Source organism: Myotis nattereri (assembly GCF_964212035.1).
Source record: "Myotis nattereri genome assembly, chromosome: 13".
NCBI lineage: Eukaryota > Metazoa > Chordata > Mammalia > Chiroptera > Vespertilionidae > Myotis > Myotis nattereri.
In genome coordinates, this window is record NC_138088.1 from 34,918,103 (window position 1) to 34,941,900 (window position 23,798).

The following is a 23,798-nucleotide window of genomic DNA, read 5'->3' on the forward strand; positions in this document are numbered from 1 at the left end:
TTGTTTTCTATTGCTGCTTTACAAATCACCACCAGCTTCATCACTTTATTATCTCAGAGTTTTGTGGGTCAGGAGTCTGGGGATAGCTATGTCTTCAACTTGTGGTCTCACAAGGCAGCAATGGATGTGTCCAGCAGAGTAAGGGCCTCATCTGAGTCTTTTTTAAACCCACGAGGTTATAGGCAGAATTCATTTCCCTGCAGCTGTGGGACTCATGGTGGCTGAGTCTTCAAGGCCAACAGGAGAGTGTTTCCCTCTTTGAAAGTGTTATGGGTTGGCTCAGCGAGATAGACCACCGACTCAGAATTTAAATTTAAGAGCCTTTATTAAGCTGGCCAGCTGACCACAGTCACAGCACTCTGCCGAAGCAAAGGCTGAACTGCAGTACAGACTGCAAAAGTTACAGCGTTTTATCTGCAAAACCCACAAAGTTACAAAGCCTTGTTTATGCAGTTAGTTCCCAGCACAGTATAGCATTATCACCTTCCTATCTATGTTTTCCTGGAACAGAGAGCACAGCATATTGAGGAGGGACCATGAGACCATATCTCAAGGCCTGACCTGATGGCAGTACCTTCCTATCTATGTGTTCCAGGAACAGACAGCACAGCGCGCCCCGTCTGGCCGAAGTGCCAGATATGCAGCCCAGTACAAAAGGTCTCACCTGATCACGTCTGGCCCACCCAGGAGAATATCCCCTTTGGTTAACGTAACATCAAATGTTTAGGGGCCTTAATATATTTGCAAAATCTCTTCATCTTTGCCCTACAACATATATAAACATGAGAGGACTATCCCATCACCTTTGCTATGTTCTATTGATTAGATGCCAGTTCCAGGTCTTGTCCATACTCAAGGGGATGGGAGTTGACCCGTGGGTACAAGGGGCAGGAATCACAGAGTCATCTTAGAATTCTACTTCCATAGCTGGTAGGGCTTAGTTTAAGCCCAGACTGACTTAAACTACCAGTCCATGGCCCCTGAGTTCATGCTCTTAACCACTATGATCGTTCTCACTTTGAAGAAAGTAAACCCACTTAATAACCTTGCACAGAATTCAGAGAAAGATAATGCCCAGCAGATTCATCTGGGTGGTAGGCAATAATTAATTTTCTTCACACCTCCACTTTCAAGAAACCATAACCACCTGCAGTTTTGTATTTTCAGGAAGTTATTTCCAACGGTCGGTCGGTCGCTCTAACAAACTGAGATTATTAAAGTTACTTCAGTTTGTTCATATTCTTCTGAGGCAGACATAACCCTCAAGTTTTAGATTTGAGGCAGGAGTCCTTAAAAAAAATAACCCGAACCCGGCCAGGATGGCTCAGTGGTTGAGCTCGACCTATGAACCAGGAGATCATGGTTCGATTCCCTGTCAGGGCATATGCCAGGGTTTCAGGCTCGATCCCCAATGATGATTCTCTCTCATCATTGATGTTTCTATCTCTCTCTCCCTCTCCTTTCCTCTCTGAAATCAATAAAAATGTAAAATTAAAAATAAATAATAAAATAAAATTATTTTTAAAAAGCATCTAAGCTCTGCTTTTTTGTTTTTGAGACAGATGAAGTGATCGAGAAGAAACACTGAACACCCTCATTTTGGAGACAGGGCACCATGGACTGTGAATTTACTGTGAATTCTCTGGTAGGTAGCACCACCTGATATTTTACATATGGTTGGAAAACCCAAAAAGGGGAACGGAAACAAACCAAATGTGAAATGAATCACAGTTACTTCAAGTAGTTTAGCACTTGTCGTTTATCATCCATCTGCGTGGCCCCCTCCTTTGAGGAAGTGACTAATAAAGCCATCTTTGCTAGAATTAAAAATAATTTTCTCCACATGATTGTGAAGTGTTGCTTTGTCCGGTTGGAGTCCGGAAGGATAGTCCTTTAGCAGAACACACTATGTGAGAAGCCTTTCAAAGCTGACTTTGCAGCAGGTCCGTCTACCACTTCATTTGGGCCTGTTTTGCAGATAAAAGGTGGAGGCTTGCCTTGTGTGGTGATGACCGAGGAAAACATTTTATGGTTAACACCTACGTGCTGCTTTGGGATCTTGTGTAAATGTTTGCATTCTTGAAACTCTTGTTTTTCTCACTTTTCCACTTTCAGCCCAACACCCCGCACATTTTCTCTAGTTACATCTGAGAGGAAGCATGTGCAGGAGAGGAAATAATGGGCCTTGAGGTCACGTGGGCTTATTCTGTGTCCCAGATCAGTCTTCGAGTGTGAATATAGGCACATTATATAATCCCCATGGCTCTGTTTTTGTACGCTGTGCCTTATGACAATTGGAAACAATATTTTTAATCTTCCCAGCCTATCGCAGGGGCTTGATAAGTGGAAGTTATCATTGCCTACCCTCCTCCTGATGACCCTCGGACCCTCGCTGCAGCCCTGTGGGTAACCCTGAGAGCAGCAGTATATTGCATACCCTCTACACACAACGGGTCCAACTTATGAGGAGTTACGGAACATTAAAAACATTGTTTCCAATGGTCATAAGGCACAGAGTACCAAAAAGGGCCATGGAGGTTATAGAATGTGCCTATATTCACACTCAAGACTGATCTGGGAGACTGACATGTCTCCTTTTCCCTTCTGCTCTAAATTGAATGGGCTTCCCCACCCAGTCACAGGAGGCATAGCTGGAGGCCTCCAGGGTGGGAAGCCCAGGCCCTGAGAGCATCCTTGGGGAGAAAGAAACAGGGAGGAGGAAATGCACCCACCTGTAGGCCGAGCCAAAAGAGTGATAGAAGGTGCAAGAGGCATACCCTGCTCTGGACTTCATGTGGCCCTGAGAAACCCAGTTATGTATGGCTCTCTGGCTAGATATTAAACCTCTAGAAGCAAGAGTCATTCCAGGTCTCTAGGATTCTATCTGCTATAAAATTACCACCCAGGTAGACCAGATGGCTTTGGAAAAACTCAAGGCATCTAATTCACTGCACCTAGTCCCTAAAGACTGGATCAGTAATTCATGGCCAGACTAAAACTATGTCTACCTTGATTCTTTTTAAATTTTCTACAGATCTTAATCAAATGCTATGCCCACACCGTAGTGAGATTTGTAACCTACCTTCTGACAACCTGAGAGAGACTTGGGAAGCTAAATTTGTTCTGGGCTAACTCCATTCTTGGGGCATCAAAAGAAGGTAGAGGGGTCTAAAGCAGTGCTTCTCAAACTGTCACATGCATCAGGGCCTCTGGGAAACTGGTTACAACTTCAAGCCAATCTCCAGAGACTTTGAGTCTATGGAAATGAGGTGGGGCTGGTTAGGAATTTGCATTTTTGAGAAGCCTGGTGGATGCCGATGCTGCTGGTACAGGGAAGCACTGGCCTAAAGCAGAGGTCAGCAAACTGTGGTCTGAGGGCCCAATTCATCAGCTTGTTTTCGTCAATAAAAATTTGGAACAGAGCCAGGATCATTTTGTTAAATACTATGGCGTGTGGCTGCTTTCACACCAGCACAGCTGAATGGCTGAGGTGGAGACAGTGTGGCCTGCAAAGCCTAAAATATGTGTTGTATGGCCTTTAACAGAAAACAAACAAAAACTTGCTGACGTTTTCGCCTTTCTGAAGTACTTTCTCCCGAATAATTGAATTATTACCTTGAATGTGTATATGTTGTGTTTTTCCAAATGTGTACGGATGGTGTTTTTATTAATAAAATGCAAATATATTCATGTCACTAACTTTTTATTAGTAATTTTTTATTACTTTTGCAGTCAGGGATGACTTAGTGTAATTACTAGTATGTGGAGGTCTGAGAGTCTTTTTAATGTTAAAAAAAGGGAGGCCCTGGAATCTCCTTATTAAACTAGATATAGTCTGGGGCAGAGCTGAATCCTCATAGCAACCTTGAAGCCACGCTGCATCTTGGAGACCCTTCGGAGTAGAAGGACACGAGCCCTACCCTGGCAGGAACCCTTTTCTTGGTCTGCTTCCCGTGGCCCAGGATGGAAACACCCATGAAGAAAAAGAATCAATGAGATTTTACTTAAAATGACCTTCGACATTTGCATACCAGGAACTGCCACATAACTGTACTCTAAAACCTAAAAGAGATCTTCCCTCCAAAAAAAAAAAGTATATTCATCCTTGGAGATGTCTGTCTTTTTGTGTGTGTAGATCACATGTTGAAGCAAAAAGACGTTGCTTTCATCATCTTGTCAAGTCTTATGAAAAGCTTTCCTTAGGCCGAAACCGGTTTGGCTCAGTGGATAGAGCGTCGGCCTGCGGACTGAAAGGTCCCAGGTTCGATTCCGGTCAAGGGCATGTACCTGGGTTGCGGGCACGTCCCCAGTGGGGGATGTGCAGGAGGCAGCTGGTCGATGTTTCTCTCTCATCGATGTTTCTAACTCTCTATCTCTCTCCCTTCCTCTCTGTGGAAAATCAATAAAATATATTTAAAAAAAAAAAAGCTTTCCTTAGATATTGGCGCCAGGTATTTAGTACAGAAAATACATCCATCGTTTCAGTCAAATCCATTTCTTCTTATAATCAGAGGTTCAAACTTTGCTTTGCAGAAAAAGTTAGCTGCTATGCCCGACCACACCGACGTGTCCCTGAGCCCGGAGGAGCGGGTCCGAGCCCTCAGCAAGCTTGGCTGTAACATCACCATCAGCGAGGACATCACCCCGCGCCGCTACTTCCGGTCCGGAGTAGAGATGGAGAGAATGGCCTCGGTGTACCTGGAAGAAGGAAACTTGGAAAATGCCTTCGTTCTGTATAATAAGTTTATCACGTAAGTCTTTGAAGTGAGAGAATTGGAAATATATCGACGTGATATTTTGGTGAGATGGTCTGGATGCCAGGGATGGTTTTGTGTTCAGACCAATTTTACAATCTCCAAAAACATTAAATGTGTAGGTTTTAAAATGACCAAGTAAATGTCCTCAGAGGCATCCCGTATCATGTCCGAGGCGTGGGGCTGGGGAGAAGGTCAGGGAAGTGATGAGGACTATGAGATTTCCTGTCACTAGGCCAGCATGGTAACCTGCATGTCTCTGCCTTTAACACTCTTCTCAAGCAAAATTTCTTGTTTCATGCCATTTTACCCCTGCAGGACTGCAAGCTTTATGAGAGCAGGAGCCATAGTGCAGCTCTCGCTACAGCATCTGGAACATGCCATTCACATTTTAAAAATTTGATTTGATGGGTTGAGTCCGGGGGATGAGTTAGCAATGGTAGAAGGATATGATTCCAGGATAGACTGTAACAGTCAGTTTAACATTGTAGTTATTTAAAAAAACAAAACAACAACAAACAACACATACAATCTATTTAGCTGTGTAATAAGCTAAGTATAAAGGAATTTCCAAAATGTTGAGGGACAGTGGCTATCTCAAAACAGCCAGGTGAAAATATTCATACTTCTCAATAGATAGATATTGTTAGTAACATATCCTAGTTTAAGACTTAACAGAAATGGGATTTGGATTTTCTTTACCAATTTGCCAGTTTACAGGTTGGGAAGATCTGTTAGCAATAATTATTTAAGCTGAAACCCTTTTGTTTTAATTAAATGTCACTTGTTGATTAATTTCACTAGTTCAGTTGGGGACTTAACCTGAGAACATTTGAGAAGTCGATGACTGGCAACCTTTGGTCCACCTGGCACAATTGTTTCTAGAAAGTTAAACAATCAATATTAAATTGGAGGCTATCAGTTGTCATCGATAGCACATTTTCCCAAAAAATGTTAATTTCCTAACTAGTACAGGTTACCAATTGGTAATATTTCTTTTTCACTTTCTGTTCAAATTTTGCACACATTTCTATGGAATTGAAAGTGTGGGAAAGGGAAAGGCCACTATACTCTCAGTTACTGACTAATCAGAATATATTAATCCTCCTCGGTCATTACGCATGTGGTGCTTTGTAGTTCACTTACCTTCCCTGGGCCTCAATTCCTTATCTACAAATGGCTTGAGGATGAATGTCTCTGAGGTCTCTTCAACTCGAAATGTTTGTGACTTTATTCTATTTAAAAAGACCTAGGCAACTAACAATTTATGTCGCCTCTTAAAGCCTTAATTTTCTCATTTGAGAAATGAGAGTTATGATACCATTCCAGTTACCCTGTAGGTGAAATGACGAATGCATGCGTGCTTTGTAAACAACAGAATATGAGTAATCATATTAGCTGATCAAAAATAGTATCTATAGCCCATCACAATCAATGAAGGGTTATTCATTCATTTAACAAATATTTATTGAGCACTTATTATGAGCTGTACACTATTGTCCAGGCTGAGGACACATCAGTAAGAAAATCCAATGGAAACACTATCTCGTGGAAGCATTACTTGTAGTTTACTGTATCTGGAAGTGATGTACCCGGTTGGCTTTAAGGATTTGCCTTTACTTCTGCTGTCCCTGGTTCCTCCTCAAAAAGGAACAAGAAAAATAATTACCTCCTAAGTAGCACCTAATCCACTAGGGATTCTAGCTGTTATTTCTCTTGGTTACAAATTTTCAGTTAAGAGTTTTTGATATATCCACCATGACACTCCGGAATCACCAGTGGTCTTTTGAGCCTTTTTCAATCATGAGAAGGGATTACATCGATCTTTCCAAACTCTTACATTTTTACGTGATACTCTGTGTTGCCAGCTTCACACGTAAGTATGATGGTGCTGTGGTGGGATTAAGTAGCCAGAACCCTGAGAAAGACCAAGTGGCCTGGTCTATTTAGGAATCATCCTGACCCTCTTAACCTCAGGGCTTAGTTTACTGAGCTTAACACTCCCGTGAAGCCAAAATCATACTCAGTGCCATTAGGCAGGTGAAATGAATATAGGTTAAATAATACTTTAGTTAGCATGTCCTTTTTGAAAGGGAGGCTCTTTCTCATAGTAAAATGATCATTGATCTTTTTTCTGTCAGATAATGCTGAGACGTGCTTTCTCCTTCTCTAGCTTGTTCGTAGAAAAGCTTCCCAGCCATCGAGATTACCAGCAATGTGCAGTCCCCGAAAAGCAGGACATTATGAAGGTATGGTGGGGTCGATTCTCCCCTGCGGCATCAAATGTCCCTCAAGTATCCATTACTGGTTCACACCCCCTTCCTTTCCTCCTCTGACTCATCCTCTTGAGAGTTTAAGCACCAAGATTCATTCCATTAGCCATGATGTTTCGATTTCTTCTTCGACCTTTAATCATCATTTCTGAGCCAGTGTGGGGTGTCTAATTGAAACTGAAGTGGAGGGAAGGGGAAGAAAAGAGACAGATCAAGAATGTGCTCAAGCACTTTATGGCGTGAAGAAGAAATTATTTCACTGTTTCTCCCAGAGATTGACAGAATGGCTATCCATTTCTCCGTACTTGAGACAGTCCGGCTGGGTGTAATTATTCCATGCAGTCCTGCACCCCCAAACTTTGAAAAGCATTGAGTATTAAGGTGCTAGCCTAATAGGTAATAAAGGGTTTAGGGGGTAGCCTGAAATATTCTCAAGGAAAAAGCAGATTGTTGAAATGTATTTATTCCTCATCAACATTTATAACATACATAGTTTCAAATATCTTTACCTGAGAATGAATCTTTTTAAAGTAACATTTAAAATACCTTTTTCATGTATTAGTCTTAAACAGTTTGGGTTGCTTTTATATGAAGGAAGGTAAACAATGTAGACAAAGCCAATCACAGCATGAAATGTGAAATAACTCTCCAAAGGTGTTTTACCAGATAGTGGAATAAAGGCTCTCTTACCAGTTACATAGAGCCTGAGGCTGCCTGTAAGCAGAACCCAAATTTTGTCAAATGGTCATCACTATTTTAAAATTTTTCTTTGCATACTTATATGAAGGGTCATTCATTTCCATGCCATTGTGTAACATTTGTCCTCAATTCTGTTGTTCATTCAACCTCAGAGGGTTCTGTATGGAAACCAAGTTCCCAGGCTGCCAGTGTGACTCACTTACTCTAATCTGGGGTTATTCTTGTTTTTGCTTGTAGGCAAAATTCTTCAAAAGCATGTCTTTATGCCAGATGGATGTATGGCAAAAGATTATGAGAACAGAAGTTCAGTGGGAGAGCCTGGAGTCCGAATTCTAGTCATAGGGGACAAGTCTTTTAATTTCTCTAGGCTTTTGTTTCCTCATCTCTAAAGAGAAGGGTGGGGGATTGTGCTTGGACTATGCAGGTTTCTCAGCCGTTTAGAGTCACTGGGAAGTTGTTTGAGATCCAGATTCCCCAACCCTTTCCTTTCCAATAAAGATGTGGCTTCGATAAATCTGGGTTTAGGCCTGGGAATCTGAATTTTATGGAGAGTTCCTCAGTGCATTTTATAGTCTGTCAAACCTAGGAGCACTTATCTACCATGTTCTTCAGTGTGCCTTTTGAGTATGATTACATACCTTTACATACTGTGGAATGTGAAGTTGCAAACCCACTGCCTCAAAATGGGGTCTCTATCCAAACAAAATGCAGATAAGCACTGCAGAGGGGATCATTTCTCCCCTCCCCTACTGAGAAGTTACATTTTGGAGCCTAGAAAAGGGATTTATTCTCCACCACCATTTTTGGTTCCTTGTGTTTTGATTTCTAATTCACATTACAGCTGTTTTTCTTTCTCCGTTGATGATCTGAAAGACTATACTGAAAACCCCACTAATCAATATATATATATATATATTTTTTAAAGAAACTGAAGGAGATCGCATTTCCAAGGACAGATGAATTGAAAAAGGACCTTTTAAAGAAATATAACATAGAATACCAAGACCATATGCAAAGCAAAGTAAGTCCAATAAATTGGTACATGCATTTCATGCCTTTTCTGTGCAAATATATTTTTAATTTCAATTTTATATTAGTTTTTAAATGTCATATGCATTTGATTAAAAATTAAAGATGTAGTGATGTAACACCAATAAAAAATTCATGTTGATTTCCAGGTTAAGCACTTGCACCAAAGATGTGGTATTTTCATTTCCCTCCAACATCTAATAAAGTGATGCATTAGAAAATAGATTTCCTACAGAGATTTTAAAAGAGCTTTTTGATCAACTCTTGCCAATGTAACCTTGAGCCAGCTGACTGCTCTTTGATGATGAGTGGAGGTAATAGGTGCTAGGTAGAGCAAGTATATAGTTTCTGATGTGTCTAATTTGTAGACCTTGGAAATGTGAATTAGATTCTTATATATTGCAGTCAGCACTCCACTGAGGTAGAATTATAATTGTATGAGTGAAATATAATCATATTACCAAGGGGTGATGGCATCTGGGTTCTTATTAAATAAAGAGTGAAAATGATAATGAGACTGAAAGGCTTTGAAAGAAGACATTGGCCAGTTTATAAGAGACTCAAGTTGAAAACATGAATTCTTGATGTTTTCAGCTTTCTTATAAAGATTGTTTTGCCTTTTCTGTTCATGTATTTATGTGCTCTGGGAGTCCATCACCTTTGCTGACTCTCACTTCAGTTAGTCTGAACACGATCACAGAACTTCCCTACATTCTTTGAGCATAGCCAGAGGTGAGGTTTGAGTAATGTGTGTTTTTTAAAAAATATATTTTATTGATTTTTTACAGAGAGGAAGGGAGAGAGATAGAGAGTTAGAAACATCAATGAGAGAGAAACATTGATCAGCAGCCTCCTGCACACCTCCTACTGGGGATTTGCCCGCAACCAAGGTAGATGCCCTTGACTGGAATCGAACCTGGGACCCTTCAGTCTGCAGGCCGACGCTCTATCCACTGAGCCACACCTATTAGGACTTGAGTGATGTTTTTGACTAAGTGACAGAGAAAATGTTGAAATCAGAAGATTCCTGAAGGTGTGGATATTGATGACTTGATTGGATTTGGACTATGAAAGATAACATGGATTCTGGAGGCTCAGACAAAGCAACAGCAAGGGGAAAAAAGCCCAGTTCAGTCTCCCTTCCATAGTCAGCAATGCGTCTGGTTGTCCCCTCCAGATTTCCTTGGGAGAAACAGCCTCAGCAGCTGTTGCACGGTCTGACTTCACAGTCCACAGTAGCAGCATCCCACGTGTATGACATGGAGAAATCTCCTTTATGCCTAGGAGAGATGAACAGACTCACCGGTGAGCCCTGGCTGCAGGCAGCACCAGTGTTACCTAGGAGCAGTCAGAAATGCAGAATCTTCGGCCCCACCCAAGCCTGCTGAATCCGAATCTGCCCCATAACAAGGATATGGTTTCTATGTGGGGCTGTAAGCTGTGCCCTCCCCCCACCCAACTACCTTACAGTAGCTCCCAAAGTCTATTTCCACAATTATTTGGGGGAACTTCTTCTTAAAAATTATATTCTTACCTACTAGTACCTGGATATTTTTGATAAGACGGGAACTTGGGAATCTTCATTTTAAACCAAAGTGCAGGTTTGTTGTACTAGAGATGATTGGACCGCATTTTGAGAACCGTTTCTTATTGATTCCCCCTTCTCTGTAAAGTTCCAGCAGTGTGAGTCCTGGAGTCACGTGCAAAGGGTTCTAGGGCAGCCTGCCCCACAGCACGGCCTGCGATGATGGGAGGGCTCTGTGGAACTCGCTGGCAGGGGAGACACTAGCCACATGGTACTCAATTCCTAGCAGGACTGAGGAATTGCATTTCCAATTTCATTTCATTTTAATATATTTAAATTGAAATAGCCACCTATGGCTAGTGGTTCCTATATTAGCCACTGCAGTCTGGGGTGATATAACCACTTCTGAGATACTTTGTCCCTCAGGGTTTTATAAGGCAGGCTGAGCAAAGCATCCTGACCTTGACTCTCTAATATGGAATGGAGGGAAGTTGACTGTCATGGCCTGTCTCTGGTAAAATATATGAGTGGATTTAGAACTGCTGCCCAAATCAGGTTAAGGGGCTTTGGCTAGGACGTTATATATTCTCCTCACTGTCACACGAGTGTCCCTACGGGCAGATGGCAGTATCTCGCGGCGTCTCTGTCTGCTGGAAGATTGAATGTCTAATCCCAGGGTGATGTTCTTGCCTTGGAAACTAACCTTTTGCTCTGGCAACCACCTTTTTTTTTTAGAACAAATATAGAGCCGAATTTCTCAAAAAACTGGAACATCAGCGATTGATAGAGGCCGAAAGGAAGCGGATCGCTCAGATGCGCCAGCAGCAGCTGGAAACGGAGCAGTTTCTGTTTTTCGAAGATCAACTCAAGAAGCAAGAATTAGCCCGAGGTCAGATGCGAAGCCAGGAAACCCCAGCGCTGTCGGAGCAGATTGATGGCAGCACCTTGTCCTGCTTTCCCAAACACCAGAACAATTCCCTGCTGAACGTATTTGCCGACCAACCCAATAAAAGCGATGCCACCAATTACGCCAGCCACTCTCCTCCGGTCAACAGGGCCTTAAAGCCAGCTGCTACCCTCAGTGCCGTTCAGAGTAAGTGTGAAATGGGCCCTGCAAGGCATTGACTCTCTTCTAACGGGACCGTATTTCTGGGACATCTGGGAGGGTCCTCATTTCGTTAGCAATTGTGGTAGGACCCCCTCCATCTACGTATGCATAGACAGAGCTAATCCTTCTGTACCATGTGGCTTGTACTCTATGGAACCTGAAAATTCAGGATTTGCCCCTGCAAGAGCGGAGACTCAAATACATGGGGCTGTATTCGGTCATGGTACAGAGAGTCTAAAAGAGAAGAACTCCAAGCATTATTTTTTTTCTTTCATGTATCTTATCAAAGAAACACGTGAATCTTAAACACTGTATGCTGGGGATGAAAGATGTTGAGAAACTTGTTTGTCCAGAACTTTGCTTGGCAGTTTGAATGTAAATGGTTGTTAGCCTTGCCCTGGGCCAGGAAGATCTCGTGCACATGGGGCGTTAGCCTCCAGACGGATTATGGGTTTCTGCCAACAATTAATGCTGCTGGGTGCTGCCATGTCTGTACTGGCAAGTTTTCAGAAGCAAATGAGGAGTTCTTCCCAGCAGACACTGATTGAGTTTGTGTTTCTATTTATTTTTGAAAAGTCATGGTAGACAACCAGTGTATAAATTGAGCTGCTGCTCATTATTTCTGAAAACACCATCTTTTTACTTACCACCAACTTTCATAAAGATATAAAAAACATATGGGAAACACAATAAAGAGTATCCATTCTGTGTCTTACAGGATGCAAGGTGTTGTCTGTGTAGCCTGTGACTTAACAGTACATTGGTTTTGACCCAGAACAAAACTTGTGCTTCCATGCCAATAGTTGATCTGGGGCATGAAATGTAAAAGTGCTTGCACTTTGCCACCTATTTATAAGTTTAGGGACTCTTACCTTCCTTCTAGTCACTGTTTACTTGTAAGAGTTTTAAACTAACACATGGAAAGTGGGGCATCCAATCATTTAATTTTTGGTATTTATACTTATTTGCAGTCACTCACCAAAAACTGTTTTGAAGGATGGGCTGTAAGATTTGTTTTCTTTTAGCTTCTTCTCCCTTTTCTGTTTCTCAGATTTAGTGGTTGAAGGACTGCGATGTGTAGTTTTATCAAGAGATCTTTGCCACAAATTTCTGCTGCTGGCAGAATCTAATACAGCGAGAGGAATAGAAACCTGTGGAATACTCTGTGGAAAACTGGTATGGTCTTTGCTTCATGTCTCTGCACAGGAAGCTTTCCAAAGCGCTGATGTTCTTGTGATAAGCAGAGCAGACTATAGCATCCTATGAGTTGCAAATATTATTAACTTTTCAGAGATTAATTTCATAAAACTACTGTCCTTATTCATGAACTATCCTTCTAGAACAGTGATTCTCAACCTTCCTAATGCCGCGACCCTTTAATACAGTTCCTCATGTTGTGGTGACCCCCAATTTCATTGTTACAAATTGAACATAATTAAAGCATAGTGATTAATCACAAAAACAATATGTAATTATATATGTGTTTTCCGATGGTCTTAGGCGACCCCTGTGAAAGGGTCGTTTGACCCCCAAAGGGGTCGCGACCCACAGGTTGAGAACCGCTGTTCTAGAACATGGATGGTAAAATTTCAGGTCTTCGGATTTTCAGAACCATCTAATTTTCTAAGACAGATTTTTGTTGCGATTGTTAGTTTCACATACATTTATATAATTAACTCTGCCTGCTTTTATCCGTGGGAGGTATCGCCTTGCCACCACTTTTTCAGATATGCGTGCAGTACAACTAGGGCTTTGTGGTTTCCTTCAAGGCAACAGTTTCAACAAACGAAATCTTATGGCACAGGCCCTATTTAAGTATGGAAGATTTTATCTGAAATATGTGATGAAAGACAATGTCAACATAGAAGGAAATAAAAGAGAGGAGATGAAATTAATTTCTTACTTGCAAGAAAGATGAATAATATGTTTTTGGAAGTGGCCTTTCATAGTCTCCTTGGGTATAAGTTTCTATGTCTGGGTACAGGAACATTTTCAGCCCTAAACATTCAGCGTAAGAACTGTTGTGTAATTGAATACATGCTCTGTTTTATTCTCCAGTACACATTCTCCTACAGCATTCCAGTGTTCCATCCTCCCCTTTCCTAGGAGAAAGGAAGCGCAGGTGGCAAGCACAGCAGAACGACCAGCCATCTTGGTCACCTTATTTGCCCTTCAGGGGGCAGTGTGCTGTGGATGCTTCCTCCCAGGACCATGTGTTGTGCTAAGTTCCCTTCCTTCCTTCCTTCCTTCCTTCCTTCCTTCCTTCCTTCCTTCCTTCCTCCCTTCCTTCCTTCCTTCCTTCTTTCCTTCCCCCACCAGACAAATATGTGCCAGACACTGTGCTAGGTGTTGGCATTCGGTAGCCTACAACAGCTACAACAGTCTTTGCCACGTGACACTTGCAAAGACTGAGACAGATGATTAATTAGAAATGGGGCTGGGTGCTCTCAGCGGAAGTGCAGGATCAAGAGTATGTGTAACTAGGAAACTGACATTGTCTGGGAGGGTCTAAGAAGTGATGCTGACCCCAAGCCGGAAGAATACATAAAGTGAGCCGTGAACGAGGGACTGGGATGGAGGGAAAAGCTGTAATGAAGGCTGGAGGAAGACTGGCCAGTTTTCAGGGAAACCCTAAGACTAGAGAGAAGTCTATGGCTTCTGAGCTCAAAGAAGGAGTACTATGGAGGGATGGACAGCTAAACACGGCATAATAGCTCTTACTGAGGTTCCTGCCACCTTTTTATAACCCTCTTCCTTGCAACTATTATCTTATACTGGAGGTGGGTAATTTATTTTAACTTACTCTTGATCTAATTGCAAATCCAAAAGATAACCTAATTATGGAAAATCTCAGTGAGTCTCCCAATAGTAGAAGAAAGTCGTAAGTCAGGAAGTGAGATCCAATATAATTAAAAACAAGACCATCAACCTCAAAAAGCCTTAGAAATGTCCTCTAGTAACAACACAAAGGTATGGAACTAGTTCCCCCCTCCAAACAAACCCACTATTATTTTGTTCTGATATTCCCATTATAGATGTAATATATCCAAACATTATTTATTAACTAAACTGCCATAGATCAGTCTAGGACAGTGATGGCGAACCTATGACACGTTTTTTTTTTTGGTTGATTTTTCTTTGTTAAATGGTATTTAAATATATAAAATAAATATCAAAAATATAAGTCTTTGTTTTACTATGGTTGCAAATATCAAAAAATTCTATATGTGACACGGCACCAGAGTTAAGTTAGGGTTTTTCAAAATGCTGACACGCCGAGCTCAAAAGGTTCGCCATCACTGGTCTAGGGTGCTAATACCTATTTATGGTACATTTTCTATTGTGAAAATGGCTTTCAAGCTCCAAACTGCTGACTCACATTTTGGGCAAATAATTCATTTCCTAGTTCAGTACCTGTACTTTGTTTTTGAATTGTGATTGGGGGAGGGGTGAGGGGTGGGGAAGATGATGCAAGTTGTGGGGCAGAAAATTCAGGACTATATGAATTTTTTTCTGCCAGGTCTTTTCTTTTTATTCCTCTGCCAGTAGATGATACCTTTTTGCTAATTGTTTTTCAGACGCACAACGAATTTACCATTACCCACATCATCGTGCCAAAGCAGTCTGCAGGCCCAGACTACTGCGACGTGGAGAACGTGGAGGAATTATTCAGTGTTCAGGATCAGCATGGCCTCCTCACTCTGGGATGGATCCATGTATGTTTGCCCTCTGGGTCTCAGTTGTGTGTGTGTGTGTGTGTGTGTGTGTGTGTGTGTGTTGTTGTTGTTATTTTCCTCCATGAGAAAATTCAGCTTAATCTAAATAGTCCCAGCCTTTCAATATTTTTCAAGTCCAATAAATGTCATCACATCAAAGCATTTTCTTCAATGTTAAGTCTAAATCTGTCAAATCTGAACCTGGCAAGGGTTATATTGTGCTTTTTTCTACCAGGTTAAAAGAGAGAGAGACGTCTGGAAATTAGTGACTAGTTTCGATGATTTTTACAGAGTAGAATGGAGGCCTACTGAGATTTTTAACTAATTTGTCTAGATAATTGTTAACGTTCCCTTTCCCTTTAAGAAAATGTTGGAAAATGTTTCTATTAAACAGGTTTTTGTACATATTAAGTAGGGACCATATATTCCATTGTACCTCCCCTGCGGGCCAATGACGTATAAACTGTATACACAAGCCACAGATTAGGGCCAAAAGGAAGGGGCTGAAAATACTGGTTCCTACCATTCACCAGGCCATCGCAGGAACAAGAATGGGCTTAGGAATGAAAAGATGTGAATTTAAATTTCAGCTCTGCTAAGAGTTCATTGGCAAGTTACTAACGCAGTCTGAGTATCAGCTTTCCCATCCATGAAACAAGGATCAGAATAACTGACCTAAGGTGATGGTGTTAGATGAGATGATGTCAGGAATTCCTTAGCACGTTTTTCTAGGGACTTGGAAAATTGCAGTTGTTGGTTTTGGTGCTAATGCTGTACTTTTCTATCCTTAGTGTAATCTCTCGGGGGATATTTTTCCATCCAGTCTCACACATCTGGGCCTGGGGTAGGGACAAGTCATCCTGCCGTTAGGGGGTCCCAGCCAAGATTTCCAGGGCACATCCTGGGGACCTTCAAGAGCCCCTGACGAATGATGTGACCATTTTTTACTTGCTTTATAGAGAAGTACTGAACAGGGGCAGGACACACACACACACGCACACACACCTACACACATCTGCACCCACAATGTCACGGAACATTTGGTGTTCTGTAATTCAAGAGAGGAGAGGAGAATTCACCTGTAAATTTCCATGTGCCCTTGGTCAGGACTCTTAACCTCCTTGCTTCCAGGTTCTCTCACGGGCCAGATGGGGCTAATGTAAACCCTCTCTCCCTCACCAGATTTGTGTGAGCTGTAAGCAAGATGCCAGGTTGAAAGCCTTGTGAAAGTATAAACTGCCTCTCAAATATAAGAGATTATTTATAATGAAGAGTTTGCAAAACATTCCCTATGTCTATTTGTTTTACTTAACAGTAAGTAATGTGCCTTACTGTTTGCTTAGAAATTGCTGAATTTAAGGGATTATTTAATGTGATTTTCTGTAACAAAAGAAGTATTTTAAAGCAAAAAAAAAAAATTGTAGCAAATAAATTGTAACATAAACTTAGGAAGAATGACAGCCCATTAAATTTGCTTACATCGAAAAGTCAATGCTAGTTTATCTTACAAAACATTTCCCTAATTAGAAATCAGAGTTTTTCCCTGATGTCCTAGGTATCTAATGTATGCAATAATGAAATTGGGTCATTTACATAATGGATTTGGCATAATTCTAGGATTTTGCTTTTTGTTTAGTTCACTATACCAATTTTTACAGTTCAGTGAAAACACTAAAATGCTATATGTCTAAACTTCAGTGATTGTAATGACTTTTTGTGAAGATTTTTATTGGCACAATGATAGGAACAAATTCTCCAGCTAACTTTTTTTTTTTTTTCAGATATAAATTAGTCACAGGAAAGAAGGGCTGAATTGGAATCAGACAGATCTGGAGTTGAGTTTAGACTTTTCAGCTTAATGAGCTGTATGACCTTCAGTGTGTTATTAACTCTTCTGCTTAGCTTGGTTTCCTCATTTGTAAAATAGGGGTAATGATAGCACTTCTCTCATCTTGTTGTTGTGAGAATTAAATGAGATAATTCATGAAAAGCCATTCGTTCAATTGCAATAATTGACATCTGCTGCTATTGTTACCATCATCGTCATCAATTTTTTTTCCATAAAAAAGGTGGGGAAGGGAAGCACCATTCTCCCATGGGTCACTTGTCCTCATGAAGTAGAAGTGATTACTCCTGGCAGCAACAAAGGGCTCAGAATGCCTTATGTGCATTCAGTTTGGAACGAAAAGGACAGGCGGAGTGACTGATCTACTTGACAGCCTGCTCTCTGCCTCCAGAGCCCTGGAGTTCCTCTGAACACATCTCACTTTCTCACCGAGGCCTCGATGGCTCTCTGTGTCAAGGGAAGGTTTTCACTGAGACAGGTAACAGGCAGTCAGGCCCTCCCACCCATGCCTTCACTAAAGATTTGGGTTTTAAAAAATGAGGTAATTTCCATTCCTCCGTTGATCTCGGTCTTTGCAGACCAAGAGTTACTTTTTTTTTTGCAGAACATGTATCGTTCTGTAAATAGATATGAATGGATTTGTTTCTTCATTCTAGTAAATAAGGTAGAAAGGAATTTTTAAATCTTACATCTCTTGAACAAGCTATTGTTCTACATAATGGCATGAAGCTGTTTCTATGAGCCCATGCCCGTTAGTGATGACAACGTTAAATGAACACCAGCGAATGGTTTTGATTTCTTTCTATGTGCTAGGGGCTGTGCTAAGCATTCCACATGGATTGTCTCATTTAATTTTTCATTATCCCATGAAGAAAGATTACCCTTGTGTTAGAGTCGAGGAAATGGGCATGGGGAAGTTAAGGAATCTCCGCACTGTTCTACAACTAGTGGAGGAGGCCAGACCCAGGCAGTGCATGCCAAGGACCTGGGTTTCATGATGTAAATGGTCACATTCCTTTGTTGAGGGTAATTGGGTTGACTGTGAATTTTAAAATCATTGTGGCTACATGGGTTTTTCATATCCAAGTATGAACCTCTGATTTGTGTCTCATAAATACATGTGTATATAAGCCCCAAATCTGGAAGATAATTTCTTTACTTTTTAATCTCTTCCTTCTTGTCATGTGCATATTTATTGGCTGTGCAAGATGAGTCCCAAACACCTTGAACAACCTGAAGAGTTCCGTTTTCCCATTGGTCGGGAATGGTGATCCACATAGGGGTAACAGCCACCATGTGGGGAATTTATTGAAAACATTCCTTTCGTGTCCAGGGTTTTGTGTAAAGTACCTCTGGGTTTCCCGCCACAGCTCTCCTCCTGACCAGCTGTGTGACCACAGGCAAATTGCTTAAAGGAGCCTCGGGACCCCTGTGTGGAAAAGTGAGATAATAATAGAGGTGTCTCCTTAGATGAGTTGTGATGATTAATTTCCAGTTCTGTCTTTTCCAATAAGCAGAATGGACATGAACACACCCAAGAAACTCTTCTCAAAGTCATAGTTTTTCCAAAGATGCAAACAGGGAAGGTATATGTCAGCAGACACTTTAAGAAGTTTATATCTGGTTAATGATGGTGAGAAAGAAATAGCAAATAACTAGAGTTTTCTCTTCGCATGGTCTGTGGCCTTGGCTAAGACTCAGCTACCCCATAAGATGGCCCTCTTCTCTTTCCATAGACGCATCCGACCCAAACGGCTTTCTTGTCCAGTGTCGATCTTCACACTCACTGTTCCTATCAGCTCATGTTGCCAGAGGCGATTGCCATTGTGTGTTCACCAAAGCATAACGAGTAAGTGAATGAGTACCTGTACCTGTAAGTGGAGGGGCTCCCGTGAGGCTGGGACTGGGGCTGCTGGGTTCAAGTGTGTCCCCTCCAAAAGGCAGACACACCATGCCCTTGAGGGAAAAGATTGGTGGCAGCCAGTTCCCATGTCTCTTTAGCTCTAGAGTCTTGCTTTTCAAGGTCCTTTTCAGTGGGAGAATTGCTGGTTTTCTTTCTCCAGTTAACATGACCTTGAAGTGGATAAATAAATTGGATGTTATTATTCCAGTTTATCATTTGAGATGTTAGTTCTCCTGTGTTATTTCCTGTTGTAGGAAAATGTCCAGCCTTCGTTTAATTACCTCCAAAACCTTTCTAGGTTTGGGAGACGATTATTATTATAGGGTGATTATAAGCACAGGACTCATTGCCAAGTTATATAGGAATCCAGTCTCCACCCTCAACGGGTGTGTTTAGCAGGATGCCTGACCACCGTGAGGTTGGGCCATTTCATCCCTGACACCTGCCCATCACAGGTTGATGTGAGCATAAAACTCAAGATGACAGTCTACATAAAGGGCTTAGCATCGTGCCTGGCCCCACAGCCAGCACTCCGTGAATATTTGCTGTTGCGATCACCACTATTGCCATTGTTAAAACAATTAGAAAGATCTGCCACCTGCAGTCTCCTCCAGGGGGCCTTGGCAGCGTTTCCGCTATGGTCTCCCCAGCGGGTCAGCTGCCTCTTGCCTGGGACAATCTTGCAGGTGTTTGGAGTTCGCACTGGCCCCTCCAGTGTTTCTCACTTCTAGGCCAGTCATCGTAAGATTGGTTCAAAAAGTCACCGTGGAATTCCTAGTTTGTGGTGCCTTCCTCCTTCCCGTTTGAGGAATATGCTTGTGCCATTCAAATAAAGCATCAGGAAAGCCCAGACGATCCTTAATTTTTGTACCTTTCCTTCACCCTGAAACTCAGCACTGGCATCTTCCGGCTCACCAGTGCTGGCATGCTCGAGGTCTCTACCTGTAAGAAGAAGGGCTTTCATCCGCACACCAAGGAACCAAGGCTGTTCAGTGTGAGTAGACACTGTTGGATATTTGATTGTAAACAATGTATTTTTATTGATTTCAGAGAGGGAGAGAGAGAAACATCGATGATGAGAGAGAATCATTGATCGGCTGCCTCCTGCACGCCCCACACTGGGGATCGAGCCCGCAACCTGGGCGTGTGCCCTGACCAGGAATCGAACTGTGGCCTCCTGGTTCATAGGTCAAAGGTCAACCACTGAACCATGCCGAACAGGCACAGATATTTACTTTTTTACCTCCTCACTTTTTTTAGTAGTATAATATGGGATAAAACATTGTAGTGCTTACTTTGGAGTTTTCTTATCTAGAACATTAATTATTCTTTGTAATTTGTCCTGACTATTATTTTACTTACTAGCCCATGTCACCTTTCCATTTATGAATCTGTGTGATAATTAAATACAGTTTTCTTCAGATTCCAAGTAAGCAAACAATTCTTAAATAAAATGATATCAAATGTCTCATGAATTATTTCCACATAATGTAATTTTTTTTTTCCTAGCAGTAACTTCTTAGTTAGCATTGTCTAGCCCAAAAGAAACATTATCTGGCTACAGCTTTTCTTTCTAACTGATTCCTTGGTGGTTCTCTGGCGGTAACATCTGAGAAACATTAGTTTGAAGTTAATATTTATTTAAAATAAAAATTACTTGGCAGCCTCTGTAAATATTTTCTTTTTGTTGAAAATGGTTACACATGATTACATTTGTTCTTATTGGAAATATTTTTTTCGAATTAGGAACATTTTTAAATTAGGAAATTCATATTCCCTCTAAAGAGAATTTTGTTAACATTATGATCTAAAGACATTTTTTTCTCTCCTAGGTATGCAAACATGTGTTGGTAAAAGACATAAAAATAATCGTGCTGGATCTGAGGTGATATGTTCTGAAGATTAGCACCATCACCACCAGATAGCTGCCCATGGACATGTGGTCCCTGGATTTTCTTAAGATGTTTCCAGAAGTGACTGATATTTTATATTTATACATTTTAGACCAGAAAGTTTGATATTTATTGCTCTTGTGCATTTTGAAGTTTTCTTTTTGGGTTGCTCTGTCTCAAGAGTGGTCACAATGATGTTAAATCAATATATCCATTAATGGCCCCAACTACTATGACCAGATAATAAATTATGCTGCAAACTATAATATGACCAGTATTTAAAGAAGTCTCTGCATATGTTTTCAGAGCATTAGATGTTTTGCTGTATTTTTTCTCATTCCTATGAAATATAATCCCAAACAAGGAATTCTGAGTAGCAGGTGGTCTCTAAGCCAGGCCATCTGCTTCCACAACCTTTCCCTGTGCTAGGAGATGAGCTGATCCCACATGTGAGAAGAAATGTGGCTGTATATGGGCTTCATATGCTAAGAAATTGAGGATAACATCATTCAGGGAAGAGTGGGTTGTCTATGGAGCTGGACATGCAAAGTTAATTTGCCCTTAGCTGGTGGTGTCCGTAGACTCAAAGCCCCATGCATGGAGCAAGCCACACTCTAGTTCTATAGTCTAGGATCTGAAACTTCCAAGTCCACAGTTGTCATAAGGAAGAAACAAGCCACTGAGCTACCCATAGCAGGCTCTTCATGCGTGAGAACCGGAGCAGAATCTGGGTGGCACAGTCTTAGTATTAGGGAGTAGATCACTGGGGGAGGGATGCTACCTTGTCCACACACAGAGTGCAGGGAATAACCCTCTTTATAAAACAGAAATCATTGAACTTCCTGGTGGGCGCTAGTACATGCAAACAAGGTCATGTAGGCAACTCCGATATAAAGCCAGGAGGAGAGCGAAGGCTGGGAAAGCTGTGGTTGGCATACAAGACATTGACTGTGAAACCTTAAAATTGTTTACTCCAATTAGTCACTGTCTGGCTGGGTCCTGGATGTAACAGTGGAATGACGGTGAATCTGCAATCTTGAGTCTGAAGAAGATGCTGAAAATTCCTCCACAGCTTTTGCAGAGGGAAAAGCATTTACAGATTGCTCAAGAAATAAGCTCCATTATGTTTCCTGCTTATATAAAGGCTGATGAATAAGAAAAAGAAAACAAGCAACTAGCTGACATTTGTTCTATTCCTGACTTTAGGCAAGGTTTCCTTACCAACAGAAATGAAGTGTGTGTGTTATTGATTTAGCAGTTTCCTGTCAGCAATAAAATGTGTTACCTATCCAAGTTTTGCCTAGGGAAATACATCATTTTTAATTTGTTTCATTAGAAAAATAACTTATTGAGGTGAAATTCACAGAAGATAAAATTCAGTGACATTTAAGATATTCACAATGTTGTGTAACTACCACTTTTCCCAGCCATTGGTAACCAATCCGCATTCTGTCTCTATGGATTTATCTATTCTGGATATTTCCTATAATTGGAACCATACAATATGTGAATTTTTGCATCTAGCTTCTTTCACTCAAACGTAACTTTTCTGAAGGTTCATCCACACTGTACCATGTATCGTCAGCACTTTGTTTTGTTTTTTTAGGGCTCAGTAATACCCCATTGTATGTATATACACAATTTGTTATACACAATTCATCGAGGGATGGAGGTGTGTGCTGATTTCACCTTTTGGCTCTTGTGAATAGTGCTGCTATGAACATGTGTGTAATGTACTTGTTTCAGTATCTGTTTTCAATCCTTTTGGGTATATATTTAGGAATAGAATTGCAGGGTCATGTGTAACCGTATGTTAACTTTTTTATGCCAACGTGTTTCCCACAGCAGCTGAACCATTTTACACAACAATATATAAGGGTTTCCATTTCTCCACATCTACAACAGCACTATTGTTTTTAAAAAATCATAGTGATCTTAGGTGTGAAGTGGTATCTCATTGTGATTTAGATAGAGCGATACGTTATGAAGTTCTTTTAAGTCAAATTTTTGACAGTCAAATCAGAGTTGGTGAAGATGCCGAAGAGTGCTGGAACCCACTCTCATGACACTCTGATTGTTGTGGAACTCCGGTCCTAGGCCTTCTGCACATTGGAACCATATGCAGAAGCAGAACTTTATTTTATCAGGGATGGTCAACTCTTTTGACTGGGTAGGATTAGAAAAACAAAAGAGAGAACGACCAACAAGAGCCCCCAGTAACAGCACTCTAAAATACTACTCTGCTTTCCACTGAACTCAAGGCTTACACATTTGGAAGGGAGAAGACTGACTACTTTGGAACATATATCTGAAATCACAAACCTTTTTTAAGAACAAGGGCTCGTTCTAAATGTGTAGGATAGGATTCACCTGCATAATATATTTTTTGCTGAGTAGATGAAGCCATTTTTGTAAAAAAAGAATGAAGTTAAATGATTTTAGGCCATTTCTTAAGAAGTTTCAGGCTGTAGAATATGCAGAGAGATCTAAGGAGGGGAGAAAATAATTGATACAATGAAAGGACAGAGGAATGAGGCTCAAACTAGATATGGAGGGGACGAAATAGAAAGCATGATCTAAGAATATGAAAAGAACATCTTTTGATTTGGTGCGTCTACAGTGCCACACATTTTTCTCCAAGACCAGGAAATCTGCTTAAGAACAGTGAACTTGAGGTCTCTGAAAAACTGTATTAACGACGCTGTGTAGGAGCTTGTTCTACCAGTGGCTGTCCTTGAAGGTAGCATATGTTTACAGACCTAATCAGGAGAATCGTAATCATTTCTATTCCCTTTAGTCTTTAAGGAGCATGAAGTGACTACACAAAGAACATTCTAGAATAGCTGTAGCTATCAGAAACAAATTAGAATGAGAGGTAGTGTTCATTTCCCAGATGCATTTCTGAAAATGAGATAAAGAATTTAACCTGCAAGATGAAATGCTTGAGAATGGCAAATGAATCAGAGATACCAAATTTCTCACTGGAAATTTCCCTAATTGCTTGTAATTGGTGTCTGATTTCAAGACAGACATTTCACAGAGGAAATGTTATG

The 23,798-nt window shown here is 41.1% G+C and overlaps 1 protein-coding gene across 3 annotated transcripts in view; it reads left to right on the forward strand.

The window, feature by feature from the left end:
• The window catches only part of STAMBPL1 (STAM binding protein like 1), a 45,535-nt gene extending 23,049 nt beyond the window's left edge, over window positions 1-22,486 (forward strand). The window contains exons 2-11 of one of the 3 annotated variants that reach the window (XM_081104424.1): window positions 1,563-1,645; window positions 4,534-4,751; window positions 6,928-7,003; window positions 8,652-8,747; window positions 11,016-11,373; window positions 12,440-12,564; window positions 14,967-15,104; window positions 18,687-18,799; window positions 19,748-19,847; window positions 20,686-22,486. In XM_081104424.1, the coding sequence (XP_080960550.1) occupies window positions 1,616-1,645; window positions 4,534-4,751; window positions 6,928-7,003; window positions 8,652-8,747; window positions 11,016-11,373; window positions 12,440-12,564; window positions 14,967-15,104; window positions 18,687-18,799; window positions 19,748-19,847; window positions 20,686-20,742 (1,311 nt within the window). In that variant the 5' untranslated portion in view covers window positions 1,563-1,615 and the 3' untranslated portion in view covers window positions 20,743-22,486. Of the gene's footprint in view, window positions 1-1,558; window positions 1,646-4,533; window positions 4,752-6,927; window positions 7,004-8,651; window positions 8,748-11,015; window positions 11,374-12,439; window positions 12,565-14,966; window positions 15,105-18,686; window positions 18,800-19,747; window positions 19,848-20,685 lie in introns of all 3 variants that reach the window. The other 2 variants (XM_081104425.1, XM_081104426.1) reach the window with 2 other exon arrangements.
• The last annotated feature ends 1,312 nt before the right edge of the window (window positions 22,487-23,798 follow it).